Here is a 22,016-nt window from a genome sequence, read left to right as displayed (position 1 = left end):
TTGAAACTGTCAAAATTGACGAAATTATCACAATTTTAACATCAAATTGCCAAAATGGTCAACATTTTTTAAATTACCAAAATAGTCCAAGGTGTCAAAAACGTCAATTTTATATATTTTTTTCTTTTGCTTCACTTTGTCTGTGATCATTTCTTCCAATAAGAAACAAAACTGGTTTTCGTAATACTATCATCTATCTTCGCAGGATTCAGGATCAGGGATCGAGTAAAAATCAAAATAATGTTTTCCAAGGACCTATGAAACTGTAGATTGAATTCTGAGGAGCGAGTTCAATTTACTAGTTTGTAGGTGACCGACTTATACGAGCGTAAATATCTTTTAAAATTGTCCCACATCACTCAGCAAACGCTGTAGAAAATCACTGATTAAGTATTTTTGCTTGAAAAATTGGACAAAGAAAGCTAAAAGTGTGTAATTTACAAGGTATTTTAATTATTTTTTCTGTATTTTTAGAATTGAAAAAAAAATGAGCCAATCAAAGAGCAACGAGGCAAATTTCTTTTGCGCATATCTTTAGAAAAATATTCAATTCTTTAAACTTGCAGTCGTGCTGCAACTATTAGTTTTGTGATTAAACGATACTACACAGCTCTGAGAATCAACAGAAGAAGATTAGGGGTCCGAATGGTTTTTTAGTAAGCTGAAGGTTCAAAATAAGCTGTAGGTACGTTGGTCTTCTGCACCATTTCGACTTATTTTTTATTCGTTCTACTATTGAAAGTGTTCCTTGAAGTGATATGAAGCCAAAAATGTTCTTTTGGTATCCAAAAACATAAATTCTTCCATAACACCGGAACTAATACCCGTTGAAAAATACTGTGCTGTTTTGAAGCATTCACACAGTAAGCGTCTCAAAAAATTTGATTTTAAGGAAGAAATGACGAAATGTAGATTTCTGCAAAAAAGAAGCTGCTTTCAGATGTTGCGCTTTTCTTGGGTATAGTTGGGCCTAATGTACGATTGTACGAATGGTTTAAATTTCATAGTCTGAAAGTTTGGAAAGAATCGTTCAACTAGGTAGTTTTTTACAGTGTTTCATGTGGGACACCCTTTAATTGAGATGTTTTAAACATAGAGTTTTCTTGACGTCAAATTCGTTTGAGAAATTAAAATTATCCCTAATAATATTACTGTCAGAAGAATTTCAATTTCAGTAAATTAATTTACCTGATCTGGATTCTCGGAAGCACCGGCGATGTCGAACGGACTGCGTCCGGCCAACATCTCGTACAGCAGCACTCCTAGAGCCCACCAATCGACTGAGAAACCTGCAAAAGACATGACAGAAAATGGTTTTATCAGCATTTCAAAATCTTCTTAAAACTGAATCAAACAGAAACGCACCGTAATCCTCTCCCCGGAGAATTTCCGGCGCGATGTAGTTCGGGGTACCGCAGAACGTCGAGGTCGTATCACCCGGACGGATACCCTCCTTGCACATGCCGTAATCGGTCAGCTTGATGTGGCCCTCCTGATCCAGCAGCACGTTATCGAGCTTCAGATCCCGATAGATGATGCCCCGGTCGTGCAGGAAGTTCAGTGCCAAGCTGATTTCGGCCGAATAGAACCGGGCATGTTCCTCCGGAAGGCGTCTCTGCCGCTGCATGTGGAACATCAGATCCCCCCCGCGGACGAACTCGATCACAAAGAACAATCTGAGAAAAAGGATGGCAATTTTTAGAAAATAACATTTCGACAAATTTTTTGAAATACAAACCTCGACGGGGTCTGGAAGCACGAGTGCAGCCCCACCAGGAACGGATGATTCGAGGCCGTTTCGAACACGTGCTTCTCCGTCTGGACCCAATCGATGTCCTCATCGTCGGTGACCAGGGCCTTCTTGATGACCTTCATCGCGTAAATCCGGTGCGTTTTCTTCAGTTCCACCATGAGGACCTTGGCGTAGCTACCACGACCGATGACCCTAAAATAATTTTAAAAAAAACATCATTACTGAAATTTCATTCGAAATACATATACAATTTGAAGGAACCTACTTTATCAACTCGAAATCGTCCAGTGAGAATTGCCGCTGGACGCTCGGGGCCAGCAGCTCTTCATCGTTCTCGGCCGGATCTACTGAAACCTGGTCACACGGTTCTCCTTGGCTTTGGTACTCGGACGGGTAGCCGGGTTCGGCCGGCTGAATCACGCTGTGGCTGCCCGATTCATCGTGCTCCGCCTGCAAGAGTCATTGAGAAAAATTAGTGAAAGAACCATCAGATTTTCCATTGAATATAGTCATTTGAGACTTTGTTTAAATGGTTTTAAATATTTCCAGAGAGCTGTTGTTAAATGTTCAGTCAAATCGGACTCATAGACAAGTAAACCGTCATTATTCTCATCCTATGGCGACCGTCAAAATGAGTTCAAAGTAATTATCAAAATTACGTGATAGCTAGCTATAACAGGTATACTTAGGACCTAATTTGCCATATCCTATAAGGAAAATAAAAATCTGAGTAAAGTGAGTTTTTAAAATTTGCTAATTATATTTGCTTGGAAAAAATCAAGAAAAATTTTAAAGAGAAGTCCAAAATTCTAGAATGAATAGATTCATTCGTCAACAATCAAAGTCGATTCCATGCGGCACCAAATGCATTGTCAAATTAAGGAAACCACAAAGCTAGCTAAACTCTCTTGAGAAAAATACAGCTTACAAGCCCTGCTTCTAACGTCAAAGCAATCTTAGTGCAATCACAAATCGCATTGCGGTTTAACCCCCTAAAGAACGAAAAAATCGAGGGAAGTAGGAAAAAAAACTAGTAAATAGTGGCAACTTTTCACGCGACCTTAGCGTTTTTGTCGTTGGCCCTTTCTCGATCAAAGTCGATGACGGAGCTCTAGTTTTCTGACTCATGAGAGGTTTCTTTCGAGGAAGCTCGGGGGAATTCTTCACAATTTCTTACTGTTGCCATTTGACAGTAAATAGTTGAGACGGAATTGGAAGCCCTTCCTTCGGTTCTCCTTTTTTGATACAGAAAGGATCAATACCATACCAACAAGGCAGCCAGGGCAAATCCAAACAGCAACAATACGACAAAAAAAACTGCAGCTTTTTCCCTGTTTCTATTTTTCGTTCAGTTAAGTGCTCTCCTAGATTAGAACCTGTCAAAATTCAAGGTTAATCGCAATTGTGATGCATACAACTTCCTAGATGATAGAAAAACATATTCAGTAGAACAAATAAGGAATGGTTAAGAAGATTTCAATTTTAAAAAAATAACAAACGACACGTCCTAAGGCTGCACTACAAAGATTGCCTTTCTTCCGTTTGTCCCATTCATTGATGGCAAACTGTAATTGAATTCAATTGGAAACTGCGACAAGTTCAATTCGACTGATCGGTAAGTTTGTGACCCTCTGCCCTTTTTTTTGAGTAAGTTTGAGGGTATGCTCCTTGTTCCGTACTTGAATGCTGCAGCCGATGTACAATAAATCGAGGTTAAGGTGGCAAAGAATATATGGGAACAATTTATAAATTTTGTTGGTTGGGAAAAAATCCAGACAATTTCTGCTCAAGCAAATTGATAAAGCAGCAAGCCTCAAGCCTCAAAGCCGCAAGCTTTCATTGATCGAACCTTGAAAATTAAAAAAAAAAAACAAAAATAACAAAAATGACTAAAAGCCAAAATTACGAAAATTATAAGAATAAATAATGAAAAGTGAAAAAGAAATTATAAAAATGTAAAAACTGAAAAGAAAATAACAAAAACTACAAAATACAGAAATGACAAAAATATCAATACTGATAACTCATAAAAAATGTAAAAAAGAATACACAACTGACAACAATGTAAAAAATTTCTTAAAATAATAAAATTGACAAAAATAAATAAAGTAACAAAACAAAAATAACAAAAATGACAAAAAATAAATGAAAAAAAAATGACGAAAATGATAATAATGCCAAAAATGCCAAAATAAAAAAAATATATCAAAAATGTCAAAAATGTTAAAATGTCAAAAATGCCAATAATGTCAAAAATGTCAAAAATGTCAAAGATGTTCAAAATGTCAAAAATGTCAAAAATGTAAAAAATGTTAAAAAATGTCAGAAATGTCATAATGTCATAATGTCAAAAATGTCAAAATGTCAAACTTGTCAAGACTGTCAAAAATGTCAATAAATGTCAACAATATCAAAAATGTCAAAAATGTCAAAAATGTCAAAAATGTCAAAAATGTCAAAACAGTCAAAAATTTCAAAAATATCAAAAATGTCAAAAATGTCAAAAATGTCAAAAATGTCAAAAATATCAAAAATGTCAAAAATGACAAAAATGACAAAAATGACAAAAAATGACAGAAAAGAAATAAATGACAAAAATGACAAAACGACAAAAATGACAAAAATGACAAAAATGAAAAAATGACACAAATGACAAAAATGACAAAAATGACATAAATGACAAAATCGACCAAAATGACCAAAATGACCAAAATGACCAACATGACCAAAATGAAAAAAATGACAAAAATGACAAAAATGACAAAAATGACAAAATTGACAATATCAACAAAAATGATAACAATGACAAAAATGACAAAAATGTCAAAAATGTCAAAAATGTTAAAAATGTTAAAAATTTCAAAAATGACAAAAATGATAAAATTGAAAAAAATTGAAAAAACTGACAAAAATGACAAAAATGACAAAATTGAAAAAACTGTTAAAAGTGACAAAAATGACAAAAATGACAAAAATGACAAAAATGACAAAAATGACAAAAATGACAAAAATGACAAAAATGACAAAAATGACAAAAATGACAAAAATGACAAAAATGACAAAAATGACAAAAATGACAAAAATGACAAAAATGATAAAATTGAAAAAACTGACAAAAATGACAAAAATGAAAACACTGTTAAAAATGACAAAAATGACAAAAATGATAAAAATGACAAAAATGACAAAAATGACAAACATGACAAAAATGACAAAAATGACAAAAATGACAAAAATGACAAAAATGACAAAAATGACAAAAATGACAAAAATGACAAAAATGACAAAAATGAAAAAATGACAAAAATGACAAAAATGACCAAAATGACCAAAATGACAAAAATGACAAAAACATAACTGATAAAATTGGAAAACATGACAAAATGACAAAAATGAGAAAAATGACAAAAATGACAAAAATGACAAAAATGACAAAAATGACAAAAATGACAAAAATGACCAAAATGACAAAAATGACCAAAATGACAAAAATGACAAAAATGACAAAAATGACAAAAATGACAAAAATGACAAAAATGTCAAAAATGACAAAAATGACAAAAATGACAAAAATGACAAAAATGACAAAAATGACAAAAATGACAAAAGTGACAAAAATGACAAAAATGACAAAAATGACAAAAATGACAAAAATGACAAATATGACAAATATGACAAAAATGACAAAAATGACAAAAATGACAAAAATGACAAAAATGACAAAAATGACCAAAATGACAAAAATGACAAAAATGACAGAAATGAAAAAATGTCAAAAATGACAAAAATGAAAAAAATGACAAAAATGACAAAAATGACAAAAATGATGAAAATGAAAAAACTGACAAAAATGACAAAAATTACAAAATTGAAAAAACTGTTAAAAATGAAAAAAATGACAAAAATGACAAAAACATAAATGATAAAATTGAAAAAAACTGACAAAAATGACATAAATGACATAAATGAGAAAAATGACAAAAATGACAAAAATGACAAAAATGACAAAAATGACAAAAATGACAAAAATGACAAAAATGACAAAAATGACGAAAATGACAAAAATGACAAAAATGATGAAATTGAAAAAACTGACAAAAATTACAAAATTGAAAAAACTGTTAAAAATGAAAAAAATGACAAAAATGACAAAAACATAAATGATAAAATTGAAAAAAACTGACAAAAATGACATAAATGACATAAATGAGAAAAATGTCAAAAATGACAAAAATGACAAAAATGACAAAAATGACAAAAATGACAAAAATGACAAAAATGACAAAAATGACAAAAATGACAAAAATGACAAAAATGACAAAAATGACAAAAATGACAAAAATGACAAAAATGACAAAAATGACAAAAATGATAAAAATGACAAAAATGACAAAAATGACAAAAATGACAAAAATGACAAAAATGACAAAAATGACAAAAATGACAAAAATGACAAAAATGACAAAAATGACAAAAATGACTAAAATGACAAAAATGACAAAAATGACATAAATGACAAAAATGACAAAAATGACAAAAATGACAAAAATGACAAAAATGACAAAAATGACAAAAATGACAAAAATGACAAAAATGACAAAAATGACAAAAATGACAAAAATGACAAAAATGACAAAAATGACAAAAAGGAAAAAAATTACAAAAATGAAAAAATGACAAAAATGACAAAAATGACAAAAATGACAAAAATGACAAAAATGACAAAAATGACAAAAATGACAAAAATGACAAAAATGACAAAAATGACAAAAATGACAAAAATGACAAAAATGACAAAAATGACAAAAATTACAAAACTGACAAAAATGACAAAAATGACAAAAATGACAAAAATGACAAAAATGACAAAAATGACAAAAATGACAAAAATGACAAAAATGACAAAAATGACAAAAATGACAAAAATGACAAAAATGACAAAAATGACAAAAATGACAAAAATGACAAAAATGACAAAAATGACAAAAATGACAAAAATTACAAAAATGACAAAAATGACAAAAATGACAACAAAGACAAAAATGACAAAAAAGACAAAAATGACAAAAATGACAAAAATGATGAAATTGAAAAAACTGACAAAAATAACAAAAATTACAAAATTGAAAAACTGTTAAAAATGAAAAAAATGACAAAATATACAAAACTGACAAAAATGTCAAAAATGACAAAATTGACAAAAATAACAAAAATGACAAAAATGACAAAAATGACAAAAATGACAATAATGACAAAAATGACAAAAATGACAAAAATGAAAAAAATGACAAAAATGACAAAAATGACAAAAATGACAAAAATGACACAAATGACAAATATGACAAATATGACAAAAATGACAAAAATGACAAAAATGACAAAAATGACAAAAATGACAAAAATGACAAAAATGACAAAAATGACAAAAATGACAAAAATGACAAAAATGACAACAAAGACAAAAATGACAAAAAAGACAAAAATGACAAAAATGATGAAATTGAAAAAACTGACAAAAATAACAAAAATTACAAAATTGAAAAACTGTTACAAATGAAAAAAATGACAAAATTTACAAAACTGACAAAAATGTCAAAAATGACAAAATTGACAAAAATAACAAAAATGACAAAAATGACAAAAATGACAAAAATGACAATAATGACAAAAATGACAAAAATGACAAAAATGAAAAAAATGACAAAAATGACAAAAATGACAAAAATGACAAAAACGACAAAAAGACAAAAATGACAGAAATGACAAAATTTACAAAAATGACAAAAATTACAAAAATTACAAAAATGACAAAACTAACAAAAATGACAAAAATGACAAAAATGACAAAAATGACAAAAATGACAAAAATGACAAAAATGACAAAAATGACAAAAATGACAAAAATGACAAAAATGACAAAAATGACAAAAATGACAAAAATGACAAAAATGACAAAAATGACAAAAATGACAAAAATGACAAAAATGACAAAAATGACAAAAATGACAAAAATGACAAAAATGACAAAAATGACAAAAATGACAAAAATGACAAAAATGACAAAAATGACAAAAATGACTAAAATGACAAAAATGACAAAAATGACATAAATGACAAAAATGACAAAAATGACAAAAATGTCAAAAATGTCAAAAATGTTAAAAATGTTAAAAATTTCAAAAATGACAAAAATGATAAAATTGAAAAAAATTGAAAAAACTGACAAAAATGACAAAAATGACAAAATTGAAAAAACTGTTAAAAGTGACAAAAATGACAAAAATGACAAAAATGACAAAAATGACAAAAATGACAAAAATGACAAAAATGACAAAAATGACAAAAATGACAAAAATGACAAAAATGACAAAAATGATAAAATTGAAAAAACTGACAAAAATGACAAAAATGAAAACACTGTTAAAAATGACAAAAATGATAAAAATGACAAAAATGACAAAAATGACAAACATGACAAAAATGACAAAAATGACAAAAATGACAAAAATGACAAAAATGAAAAAATGACAAAAATGACAAAAATGACCAAAATGACCAAAATGACAAAAATGACAAAAACATAACTGATAAAATTGGAAAACATGACAAAATGACAAAAATGAGAAAAATGACAAAAATGACAAAAATGACAAAAATGACAAAAATGACAAAAATGACAAAAATGACAAAAATGACAAAAATGACAAAAATGACAAAAATGACAAAAATGACAAAAATGACAAAAATGACAAAAATGACAAAAATGACAAAAATGTCAAAAATGACAAAAATGACAAAAATGACAAAAGTGACAAAAATGACAAAAATGACAAAAATGACAAATATGACAAAAATGACAAAAATGACAAAAATGACAAAAATGACAAAAATGACCAAAATGACAAAAATGACAAAAATGACAGAAATGAAAAAATGTCAAAAATGACAAAAATGAAAAAAATGACAAAAATGACAAAAATGACAAAAATGACAAAAATGACAAAAATGATGAAATTGAAAAAACTGACAAAAATGACAAAAATTACAAAATTGAAAAAACTGTTAAAAATGAAAAAAATGACAAAAATGACAAAAACATAAATGATAAAATTGAAAAAAACTGACAAAAATGACATAAATGACATAAATGAGAAAAATGACAAAAATGACAAAAATGACAAAAATGACAAAAATGACAAAAATGACGAAAATGACAAAAATGACAAAAATGATGAAATTGAAAAAACTGACAAAAATTACAAAATTGAAAAAACTGTTAAAAATGAAAAAAATGACAAAAATGACAAAAACATAAATGATAAAATTGAAAAAAACTGACAAAAATGACATAAATGACATAAATGAGAAAAATGTCAAAAATGACAAAAATGACAAAAATGACAAAAATGACAAAAATGACAAAAATGACAAAAATGACAAAAATGAAAAAAATGACAAAAATGACAAAAATGACAAAAATGACACAAATGACAAATATGACAAATATGACAAAAATGACAAAAATGACAAAAATGACAAAAATGACAAAAATGACAAAAATGACAAAAATGACAAAAATGACAAAAATGACAAAAATGACAAAAATGACAACAAAGACAAAAATGACAAAAAAGACAAAAATGACAAAAATGATGAAATTGAAAAAACTGACAAAAATAACAAAAATTACAAAATTGAAAAACTGTTACAAATGAAAAAAATGACAAAATTTACAAAACTGACAAAAATGTCAAAAATGACAAAATTGACAAAAATAACAAAAATGACAAAAATGACAAAAATGACAAAAATGACAATAATGACAAAAATGACAAAAATGACAAAAATGAAAAAAATGACAAAAATGACAAAAATGACAAAAATGACAAAAACGACAAAAAGACAAAAATGACAGAAATGACAAAATTTACAAAAATGACAAAAATTACAAAAATTACAAAAATGACAAAACTAACAAAAATGACAAAAATGACAAAAATGACAAAAATGACAAAAATGACAAAAATGACAAAAATGACAAAAATGACAAAAATGACAAAAATGACAAAAATGACAAAAATGACAAAAATGACAAAAATGACAAAAATGACAAAAATGACAAAAATGACAAAAATGACAAAAATGACAAAAATGACAAAAATGACAAAAATGACAAAAATGACAAAAATGACAAAAATGACAAAAATGACAAAAATGACAAAAATGACTAAAATGACAAAAATGACAAAAATGACATAAATGACAAAAATGACAAAAATGACAAAAATGTCAAAAATGTCAAAAATGTTAAAAATGTTAAAAATTTCAAAAATGACAAAAATGATAAAATTGAAAAAAATTGAAAAAACTGACAAAAATGACAAAAATGACAAAATTGAAAAAACTGTTAAAAGTGACAAAAATGACAAAAATGACAAAAATGACAAAAATGACAAAAATGACAAAAATGACAAAAATGACAAAAATGACAAAAATGACAAAAATGACAAAAATGATAAAATTGAAAAAACTGACAAAAATGACAAAAATGAAAACACTGTTAAAAATGACAAAAATGATAAAAATGACAAAAATGACAAAAATGACAAACATGACAAAAATGACAAAAATGACAAAAATGACAAAAATGACAAAAATGAAAAAATGACAAAAATGACAAAAATGACCAAAATGACCAAAATGACAAAAATGACAAAAACATAACTGATAAAATTGGAAAACATGACAAAATGACAAAAATGAGAAAAATGACAAAAATGACAAAAATGACAAAAATGACAAAAATGACAAAAATGACAAAAATGACAAAAATGACAAAAATGACAAAAATGACAAAAATGACAAAAATGACAAAAATGACAAAAATGACAAAAATGACAAAAATGACAAAAATGACAAAAATGTCAAAAATGACAAAAATGACAAAAATGACAAAAGTGACAAAAATGACAAAAATGACAAAAATGACAAATATGACAAAAATGACAAAAATGACAAAAATGACAAAAATGACAAAAATGACCAAAATGACAAAAATGACAAAAATGACAGAAATGAAAAAATGTCAAAAATGACAAAAATGAAAAAAATGACAAAAATGACAAAAATGACAAAAATGACAAAAATGACAAAAATGATGAAATTGAAAAAACTGACAAAAATGACAAAAATTACAAAATTGAAAAAACTGTTAAAAATGAAAAAAATGACAAAAATGACAAAAACATAAATGATAAAATTGAAAAAAACTGACAAAAATGACATAAATGACATAAATGAGAAAAATGACAAAAATGACAAAAATGACAAAAATGACAAAAATGACGAAAATGACAAAAATGACAAAAATGATGAAATTGAAAAAACTGACAAAAATTACAAAATTGAAAAAACTGTTAAAAATGAAAAAAATGACAAAAATGACAAAAACATAAATGATAAAATTGAAAAAAACTGACAAAAATGACATAAATGACATAAATGAGAAAAATGTCAAAAATGACAAAAATGACAAAAATGACAAAAATGACAAAAATGACAAAAATGACAAAAATGACAAAAATGACAAAAATGACAAAAATGACAAAAATGATAAAAATGACAAAAATGGCAAAAATGACAAAAATGACAAAAATGACAAAAATGACAAAAATGACAAAAATGACAAAAATGACAAAAATGACAAAAATGACAAAAATGACTAAAATGACAAAAATGACAAAAATGACAAAAATGACATAAATGACAAAAATGACAAAAATGACAAAAATGACAAAAATGACAAAAATGACAAAAATGACAAAAATGACAAAAATGACAAAAATGACAAAAATGACAAAAATGACAAAAATGACAAAAATGACAAAAATGACAAAAATGACAAAAATGACAAAAAGGAAAAAAATTACAAAAATGAAAAAATGACAAAAATGACCAAAATTACAAAAATGACAAAAATGAAAAAAATGACAAAAATGACAAAAATGACAAAAATGACAAAAATGACAAAAATGACAAAAATGACAAAAATGACAAAAATGACAAAAATGACAAAAATGACAAAAATGACAAAAATGACAAAAATTACAAAAATGACAAAAATGACAAAAATGACAAAAATGACAAAAATGACAAAAATGACAAAAATGACAAAAATGACAAAAATGACAAAAATGACAAAAATGACAAAAATGACAAAAATGACAAAAATGACAAAAATGACAAAAATGACAAAAATGACAAAAATGACAAAAATGACAACAAAGACAAAAATGACAAAAAAGACAAAAATGACAAAAATGACAAAAATGATGAAATTGAAAAAACTGACAAAAATAACAAAAATTACAAAATTGAAAAACTGTTAAAAATGAAAAAAATGACAAAATTTACAAAACTGACAAAAATGTCAAAAATGACAAAATTGACAAAAATAACAAAAATGACAAAAATGACAAAAATGACAAAAATGACAATAATGACAAAAATGACAAAAATGACAAAAATGACAAAAATGAAAAAAATGACAAAAATGACAAAAATGACAAAAATGACAAAAACGACAAAAAGACAAAAATGACAGAAATGACAAAATTTACAAAAATGACAAAAATTACAAAAATTACAAAAATGACAAAACTAACAAAAATGACAAAAATGACAAAAATGACACAAATGACAAATATGACAAATATGTCAAAAATGACAAAAATGACAAAAATGACAAAAATGACAAAAATGACAAAAATGACAAAAATGACAAAAATGACAAAAATGACAAAAATGACAAAAATGACAAAAATGACAAAAATGACAAAAATGACAAAAATGACAAAAATGACAAAAATGACAAAAATGACAAAAATGACAAAAAAGACAAAAATGACAAAAATGACAAAAATGATGAAATTGAAAAAACTGACAAAAATAACAAAAATTACAAAATTGAAAAACTGTTAAAAATGAAAAAAATGACAAAAATTACAAAACTGACAAAAATGTCAAAAATGACAAAATTGACAAAAATAACAAAAATGACAAAAATGACAAAAATGACAAAAATGACAATAATGACAAAAATGACAAAAATGACAAAAATGAAAAAAATGACAAAAATGACAAAAATGACAAAAATGACAAAAACGACAAAAAGACAAAAATGACAGAAATGACAAAATTTACAAAAATTACAAAAATTACAAAAATGACAAAACTAACAAAAATGACAAAAATGACAAAAATGACACAAATGACAAATATGACAAATATGACAAAAATGACAAAAATGACAAAAATGACAAAAATGACAAAAATGACAAAAATGACAAAAATGACAAAAATGACAAAAATGACAAAAATGACAAAAATGACAAAAATGACAAAAATGATAAAATTGAAAAAACTGACATAAATGACAAAAATGAAAAAACTATTAAAAATGACAAAAATGATAAAAATGACAAAAATGACAAAAATGACAAAAATGACAAAAATGACAAAAATGACAAAAATGACAAAAATGACAAAAATGACAAAAATGACAAAAATGACAAAAATGACAAAAATGACAAAAATGACAAAAATGACAAAAATGACAAAAATGACAAAAATGACAAAAATGACAAAAATGACAAAAATGACAAAAATGACAAAAATGACAAAAATGACAAAAATGACAAAAATGACAAAAATGACCAAAATGACCAAAATGACAAAAATGACAAAAACATAACTGATAAAATTGAAAAAACTGACAAAATGACATAAATGACAAAAATGAGAAAAATGACAAAAATGACAAAAATGACAAAAATGACAAAAATGACAAAAATGACAAAAATGACAAAAATGACAAAAATGACAAAAATGACAAAAATGACAAAAATGACAAAAATGACAAAAATGACAAAAATGACAAAAATGACAAAAATGACAAAAATGACAAAAATGACAAAAATGACTAAAATGACTAAAATGACAAAAATGACAAAAATGACATAAATGACAAAAATGACAAAAATGACAAAAATGACAAAAATGACAAAAATGACAAAAATGACAAAAATGACAAAAATGACAAAAATGACAAAAATGACAAAAATGACAAAAATGACAAAAATGACAAAAATGACAAAAATGACAAAAATGACAAAAATGACAAAAATGACAAAAATGACAAAAATGACAAAAATGACAAAAATGACAAAAATGACAAAAATGACAAAAATGACAAAAATGACAAAAATGACAAAAATGACAAAAATGACAAAAATGACAAAAATAACAAAAATGACAAAAATGACAAAAATGACAAAAATGACAAAAATGACAAAAATGACAAAAATGACAAAAATGACAAAAATGACAAAAATGACAAAAATGACAAAAATGACAAAAATGACAAAAATGACAAAACAAAAATGACAAAAATGACAAAAATGACAAAAATGACAAAAATGACAAAAATGACTAAAATGACTAAAATGACAAAAATGACATAAATGACAAAAATGACAAAAATGACAAAAATGACAAAAATGACAAAAATGACAAAAATGACAAAAATGACAAAAATGACAAAAATGACAAAAATGACAAAAATGACAAAAATGACAAAAATGACAAAAATGACAAAAATGACAAAAATGACAAAAATGACAAAAATGACAAAAATGACAAAAATGACAAAAATGACAAAAATGACAAAAATGACAAAAATGACAAAAATGACAAAAATGACAAAAATGACAAAAATGACAAAAATGACAAAAATGACTAAAATGACTAAAATGACAAAAATGACAAAAATGACAAAAATGACAAAAATGACTAAAATGACAAAAATGACAAAAATGACAAAAATGACAAAAATGACAAAAATGACAAAAATGACAAAAATGACAAAAATGACAAAAATGACAAAAATGACAAAAATGACAAAAATGACAAAAATGACAAAAATGACAAAAATGACAAAAATGACAAAAATGACAAAAATGACAAAAATGACAAAAATGACAAAAATGACAAAAAATGACAAAAATGACAAAAATGACAAAAATGACAAAAATGACAAAAATGACAAAAATGACAAAAATGACAAAAATGACAAAAATGACAAAAATGACAAAAATGACAAAAATGACAAAAATGACAAAAATGACAAAAATGACAAAAATGACAAAAATGACAAAAATGACAAAAATGACAAAAATGACAAAAATAACAAAAATGACAAAAATGACAAAAATGACAAAAATGACAAAAATGACAAAAATGACAAAAATGACAAAAATGACAAAAATGACAAAAATGACAAAAATGACAAAAATGACAAAAATGACAAAAATGACAAAAATGACAAAAATGACAAAAATGACAAAAATGACAAAAATGACAAAAATGACAAAAATGACAAAAATGACAAAAATGACAAAAATGACAAAAATGACAATAAAGACAATAATGACAAAAATGACAAAAATGACAAAAATGACAAAAATGACAAAAATGACAAAAATGACAAAAATGACAAAAATGACAAAAATGACAAAAATGACAAAAATGACAAAAATGACAAAAATGACAAAAATGACAAAAATGTCAAAAATGTCAAAAATTTCAAAAAAGTCAAACATGTCAAACATGTCAAAAATGTCAAAAATGTCAAAAATGTCAAAAATGATAAAAATGACAAAAATGACAAAAATGACAAAAATGACAAAAATGACAAAAATGACAAAAATGACAAAAATGACAAAAATGACAAAAATGACAAAAATGACAAAAATGACAAAAATGACAAAAATGACAAAAATGACAAAAATGACAAAAATGACAAAAATGACAAAAATGACAAAAATGACAAAAATGACAAAAATGACAAAAATGACAAAAATGACAAAAATGACAAAAATGACAAAAATGACAAAAATAACAAAAATGACAATAAAGACAATAATGACAAAAATGACAAAAATGACAAAAATGACAAAAATGACAAAAATGACAAAAATGACAAAAATGACAAAAATGACAAAAATGACAAAAATGACAAAAATGACAAAAATGACAAAAATGACAAAAATGACAAAAATGACAAAAATGACAAAAATGACAAAAATGTCAAAAATGTCAAAAATTTCAAAAAAGTCAAACATGTCAAAAATGTCAAAAATGTCAAAAATGTCAAAAATGTCAAAAATGTCAAAAATGTCAAAAATGTCAAAAATGTCAAAAATGTCAAAAATGTCAAAAATGTCAATATTGTCAAAAGTGGCAAAAATGCCAATAATGTCAAAAATGTCAAAAATGTCAAAAATGTCAAAAATGTCAAAAATGACAAAAATGTCAAAAGTGTCAAAAGTGTCAAAAATGTCAAATATGTCAAATATGTCAAAAATGTCAAGAATGTCAAGAATGTCAAAAATGTCAAAAAAGTCAAAAATGTCAAAAATGTCAAAAATGTCAAAAATGTCAAAAATGTCAAAAATGTCAAAAATGTCAAAAATGTCAAAAATGTCAAAAATGTCAAAAATGTCAAAAATGTCAAAAATGTCAAAAATGTCAAAAATGTCAAAAATGTCAAAAATGTCAAAAATGTCAAAAATGTCAAAAATGTCAAAAATGTCAAAAATATCAAAAATGTCAAAAATGTCAAAAATGTCAAAAATGTCAAAAATGTCAAAAATGTCAAAAATGTCCAAAATGTCAAAAATGTCAAAAATGTCAACAATGTCAAAAATTACAAAAATGTCAAAAATAACAAAAATGTCAAAAATGTCAAAAATGTCAAAAATGTCAAAAATGTCAAAAATGTCAAAAATGTCAAAAATGTCAAAAATGTCAAAAATGTCAAAAATGTCAAAAATGTCAAAAATGTCAAAAATGTCAAAAATGTCAAAAATGTCAAAAATGTCAAAAATGTCAAAAATGTCAAAAATGTCAAAAATGTCAAAAATGTCAAAAATGTCAAAAACTGTCAAAAATGTCAAAATTGTCAAAAATGTCAAAAATGTCAAAAATGTCAAAAATGTCAAAAATGTCAAAAATGTCAAAAATGTCAAAAATGTCAAAAATGTCAAATTGTCCAAAATGTCAAAAATTTCAAATATGTCAAATATGTCAAATATGTCAAAAATGTCAAAAATGATAAAAATGTCAAAAGTGTCAAAAGTGTCGAAAGTGTCAATAGTGTCAAAAATGTCAAAAATGTCAAAAATGTCAAAAATGTCAAAACTGTCAAAAATATCAAAAATGTCAAAAATGTCAAAATTGTCAGAAATGTCAAAAATGTCAAAAATTTCAAAAATGTCAAAAATTTCAAAAATGCAAAAATGTCTAAAATTTAAAAATTGTAAAAAATGTCAAAAATGTTATTTCTGTCATTTTTGTCATTTTTGTCATTATTATCATTTTGATCATTTTGATCATTTTTTTTTTACTTTTGTCATTTTTATCATTTTTTGTGATTTTTGTGATTTTTGTGATTTTTGTCATGTTTTGTCATTTTTGTCATTTTTGTCATTTTTTTCATTTTTGCCATTTTTGTCATTTTTGTCATTTTTGTCATTTTTGTCATTTTTGTCATTTTTGTCATTTTTGTCATTTTTGTCATTTTTGTCATTTTTGTCATTTTTGTCATTTTTGTCATTTTTGTCATTTTTGTCATTTTTGTCATTTTTGTCATTTTTGTCATTTTTGTCATTTTTGTCATTTTTGCCATTTTTGTCATTTTTGTCATTTTTGTCATTTTTGTCATTTTTGTCATTTTTGTCATTTTTGTCATTTTTGTCATTTTTGTCATTTTTGTCATTTTTGTCATTTTTGTCATTTTTGTCATTTTTTGTCATTTTTGTCATTTTTGTCATTTTTGTCATTTTTGTCATTTTTGTCATTTTTGTCATTTTTGTCATTTTTGTCATTTTTGTCATTTTTGTCATTTTTGTCATTTTTGTCATTTTTGTCATTTTTGTCATTTTTGTCATTTTTGTCATTTTTGTCATTTTTGTCATTTTTGTCATTTTTGTCATTTTTGTCATTTTTGTCATTTTTGTCATTTTTGTCATTTTTGTCATTTTTGTCATTTTTGTCATTTTTGTCATTTTTGTCATTTTTGTCATTTTTGTCATTTTTGTCATTTTTGTCATTTTTGTCATTTTTGTCATTTTTGTCATTTTTGTCATTTTTGTCATTTTTGTCATTTTTGTCATTTTTGTCATTTTTGTCATTTTTGTCATTTTTGTCATTTTTGTCATTTTTGTCATTTTTGTCATTTTTGTCATTTTTGCCATTTTTGTCATTTTTGTCATTTTTGTCATTTTTGTCATTTTTGTCATTTTTGTCATTTTTGTCATTTTTGTCATTTTTGTCATTTTTGTCATTTTTGTCATTTTTGTCATTTTTGTCATTTTTGTCATTTTTGTCATTTTTGTCATTTTTGTCACTTTTGTCGTGTCAATTTGGGGTAGTTTTTACTCATTTTTTGTAAGTTTCTACTCATTTTCGTGTTACGTTTGTCATTTTTTTTCGTTTTAGTCATTATGTTCCCTTCTTTAGCCTTTTGTTATTTATTTTAATTTTTGTGACATTTTCGTTTCATTTTTGTGCCATTTTCATTTTATTTTTGTCAGTTTTGTCATTTGGTGTCTTGTTTTGCCATTTTTGACATTTTGGTTATTTTTGTTATTTTGGTGTTATTTTTTGTATCATTTTTTTGTCATTCTTGTCATTTTCGTGCTTTTTTATTTCATTCTGGTGTTTTTTAGATGTCACTTTTTGTGTAATTTTTATCAATTTTGTTCATTTTTGTCATTTTAGTCCATTTTGTGATTTATTTTTGATTTGTTTGTCATTTTTGTTATTTATGTGCCATTCTTGTGTCATTTTGGTGTTATTTTGGAGTCATATTTCTCTGTTTAATTTAAGACATCATACAAAAATTATTTACGTTTCAATTTCTTTTTTCCATAAATTATTTTTGGGACCACTCTAGTGGCCCTATTTCAGCTCAATGGACAATCAAGTCCTTTTGGACTTAAAATTTGCACACACCATTTTTGAGCCAAATAACCAAATTTATTTGTCAGTTGTTGAAATTTGATTTTCTCTGCCACCCTAATGTCGAGGTTTGTTTCGAATCAACAGAATGCTTTTAATGGAGCACTTAAAGAAAAAAAATCTATACATTTTGTTAAATCGTTTTGTTATTTGTATAACTTCCCCGATTTGTCTTAAACATTTTCAAAAAACATTCTATGACATACAGTGGTAGTGCAAACTGGAAAAGCAAAAGGTGTTTTATACAAATATACAGCTAGAGATGATACTTACATCACGCTCCTTGAAGACCGGCTCCACGTGTTCGTTGCTGCACGGTTTGTTGCCAAGCTTGTGGCACTTCTTGTGCACCAGCAGCTTGCACTGGATGCACTTGAAGCCCTGCCGGCCAAGGCCCCAGATCCGGTCGTGGCAAAAGGCGCAGAAGGCTTTCTGTAAAGACGAAAGAGAGAGAGAGCAAAAAAAGATGATCCGTTAGTCACCATCCGCGAATAGGTCCTGTATGCAAATCCAGAAGAAGGTATAAATAGAATCCAATTAGTCGGTATTAACTTCCCGATGCTCCGGAGGAAGTTCGGAAGAAAGTGGAGCGATAGAGTTTGATGTCACCTTTTGCCTGGCTCTCGCTGGCTTTTGGCGGAAGTTACTGCAGAGATAGTTAGTTACTTACAACAAGCTTCTAGTAGTAACAGCCGGTGCTGACAGTAATTGGAAGTGACGTGATTACCAAAGAGCGAAGGTTTTTGGAAGGAATCTTTTAAAAGGCTGTCCTGGTTGAGGATTCACAATCGCTTAGCGATAACCTTCATTCCTTATGCAGAAAGTGCCAAAGGCATACAAATATTCCTTTTAAATCCTAAAATCCGCTGTACGATAACTCAATTACAAATAAGAACAAAAAGAAATATGAAAAACGAGATAAATTGAAAAAAAAAATGTATATTTCGTGTTCAAGAAAATGTTTTTCCAGTGACAGGGAACCCAAGAAGCTGGTAAGTTTCAAATCCATTTTCCATTAAAGATGGAATTAATCTACTAATATTTTGAAAAGTTGAACAAAATGTTAACTAAATTAAGAAACTTTCTTAGAAACTAAAAGACACATAACAAACCTATAGAGTAACATAAATAGGAAGTTAACATTTGGATGGGTAGCTACCTGAGAGAGTTGAGGAAGTTTTCTCTCTCAGAATTAATTCCGAACTTAGAATTGCGAATTTAGTCCAAAAACATGCGGACCAAAAACAGGATTACGAACCTATCTGAAGGATATAATTTTTGTGATTTATGATAGCTTATTTTGATAATCAGAAAGCTTTAATTTGAAAAAAATCTTGTCTATTTGGAAACAATTTTCATCATTTTCACGGAGCAAAAATAAGGCTTTTATGTTTATAATTGAAAGCTTTAAAATAAATGGAGATAGAGATACGAATAGGAGAAATGAGAAGTTGAAAGCGAAGATCGAAAGACTTCAGAAAAAGATATATTTCGAACATGTAGTCTTTATCCTCAGGCTATGAGTTTCGCAGAATTTTCCCTCCTCATGTTACGGTGTCTGTTTTAAGCACAATTCCGCAAATCTTAAAAAAAATTCCACATTATAGAGGAGACTCTTCCCTATTACACTTGCTATCAAGGGAACAATCGATCGACTTTTCTTTTAAAAATTTTCAAGCTTTCGCCATCTTCAAATTTCAAATTTTTTGGGCTAAGATGTGTTGAGATTCCTTGAAAAATAAATAATAAACTCTAACATTAAAAAAAATGTTTTTCTATTACAAAATGTTAGAGTTAGAGTTAGAGTTAGCCTAAAAAAAACTGGCAACGCTGTAGCATATTGACAAAAGCACGGGAATAAAGGTTATTTCTCTATGATTATTTCTATCCAAGACAGAATGTAGTTTTGGGTTGAGTGAAAAAAGTTTATAATTCAAGTATTCTACAATATATTTTCCCTTCTCGCGGTTAATTTGTACTTTGGACACCTATGTGTGTGGGTTTTAGGAGAAAAAAAAACAATATCAAAACTATCTGTTTTTATAAATCATTAAATGTGACATTGTTTGCTTGCGAAAAACGCTTCTTTTTTTATTATGAAAGAAATATGTTATGTTGATGTGTTTCCATGAAAAATTTCTTCGGGACCCTCAATGAATTATTGTAATATTTACTTTTGTATCATTATTTTTTTAATGGAGTACGGTTGTGGTGTACACTTTTTTTACATTTTTTATGGTCATGATCTAAACAATTTAAAAAAATATCCTTGTGTGCAACGTATTGCTTTTAACTTCAGCTTTCTTGGACACAAAGTGAATTTTTTTGAGCATTCCGTAGCTGATTTACAGTCTCAATCCCGAAGCTTGTTTTCCGGTTTTTTTCTCTTAGACTTTGAATAAAGGAAAACTGAAGTGTTGTAGCTGAATAATGCGTAAGAATCATATTTGAGTTACACTACAAGATTTCCAAAACTATGAAAATCGGTTGAAAAATAAGAGAAAAATTGAAAAATTTTGAGTCAAATATCCGGGCAAGTCCGGATAAATCAGGGCAATCTGGAAAGTTCGATTTGTCGTTTTTAATCGAATATAATTAAGGTTCCAAGAGTATTATATAAGAAATCAATCTGATTGAACATGTTATAAAACGAAAACAGCTAATTGAGGATTCCTTTCAATAACAAATACAAATTGTTGGAAAAAACCTAAATCTCATATCACTTGAAAAATTGCAAATATACGCATAATTTTCCCTACAATGCCAGCAGATTTATTTCGTACCCTTTCTCCACACACAGAGGCTCTCAGAAAATCTCCAAAGAAAAAACCGATTTTCTAATCCCTATCCGGTGCGGTGCGTTTTCTGGTTGCTGTTGCTATCTCCTGCGTCCTTCCAGAATGAATGGTTCTGCCCTTTTGTCGGAACGGATATCGTTAACCTTCATCAAAAGCCGATTTCCCATGCAGCAAAATCGCCAACAAAGCTGGAGAAAGCTACCATCTGCAGCTTCGGAACAGGAAAACTAGGGAAAGGGTACCTTCCGCGCGCCGATCTGATGTTCCGATCCGATCGGAATCCTGGCAGCAATGGACGATTCTATCCGACACATAGGTTTATTAAAAATTGATTAAACCAACAACGAATCTGGGGGGCTGGGGCTGGGGGGTTATTTTTTATGACC

At 26.8% G+C, this 22,016-nt stretch overlaps 1 protein-coding gene across 4 annotated transcripts in view; it reads right to left on the bottom strand.

Annotated features, from left to right (window-relative positions):
• The window catches only part of LOC129749259 (atypical protein kinase C), a 438,832-nt gene that overhangs the window by 82,104 nt on the left and 334,712 nt on the right, over positions 1-22,016 (bottom strand). For all 4 annotated transcript variants that reach the window (XM_055744189.1, XM_055744187.1, XM_055744191.1 and 1 more), the window contains exons 6-10: positions 19,106-19,264; positions 2,019-2,203; positions 1,739-1,945; positions 1,366-1,676; positions 1,189-1,289 (exon numbers count right to left, since the gene is read on the bottom strand). In XM_055744189.1, the coding sequence (XP_055600164.1) occupies positions 1,189-1,289; positions 1,366-1,676; positions 1,739-1,945; positions 2,019-2,203; positions 19,106-19,264 (963 nt within the window). The remainder of the gene's footprint in view (positions 1-1,188; positions 1,290-1,365; positions 1,677-1,738; positions 1,946-2,018; positions 2,204-19,105; positions 19,265-22,016) is intronic.

Source organism: Uranotaenia lowii, chromosome 2 (genome assembly GCF_029784155.1).
Source record: "Uranotaenia lowii strain MFRU-FL chromosome 2, ASM2978415v1, whole genome shotgun sequence".
NCBI lineage: Eukaryota > Metazoa > Arthropoda > Insecta > Diptera > Culicidae > Uranotaenia > Uranotaenia lowii.
The sequence above is the reverse complement of the archived record's forward strand: the minus strand, read 5'-3'. Positions and strand labels throughout refer to the sequence as shown.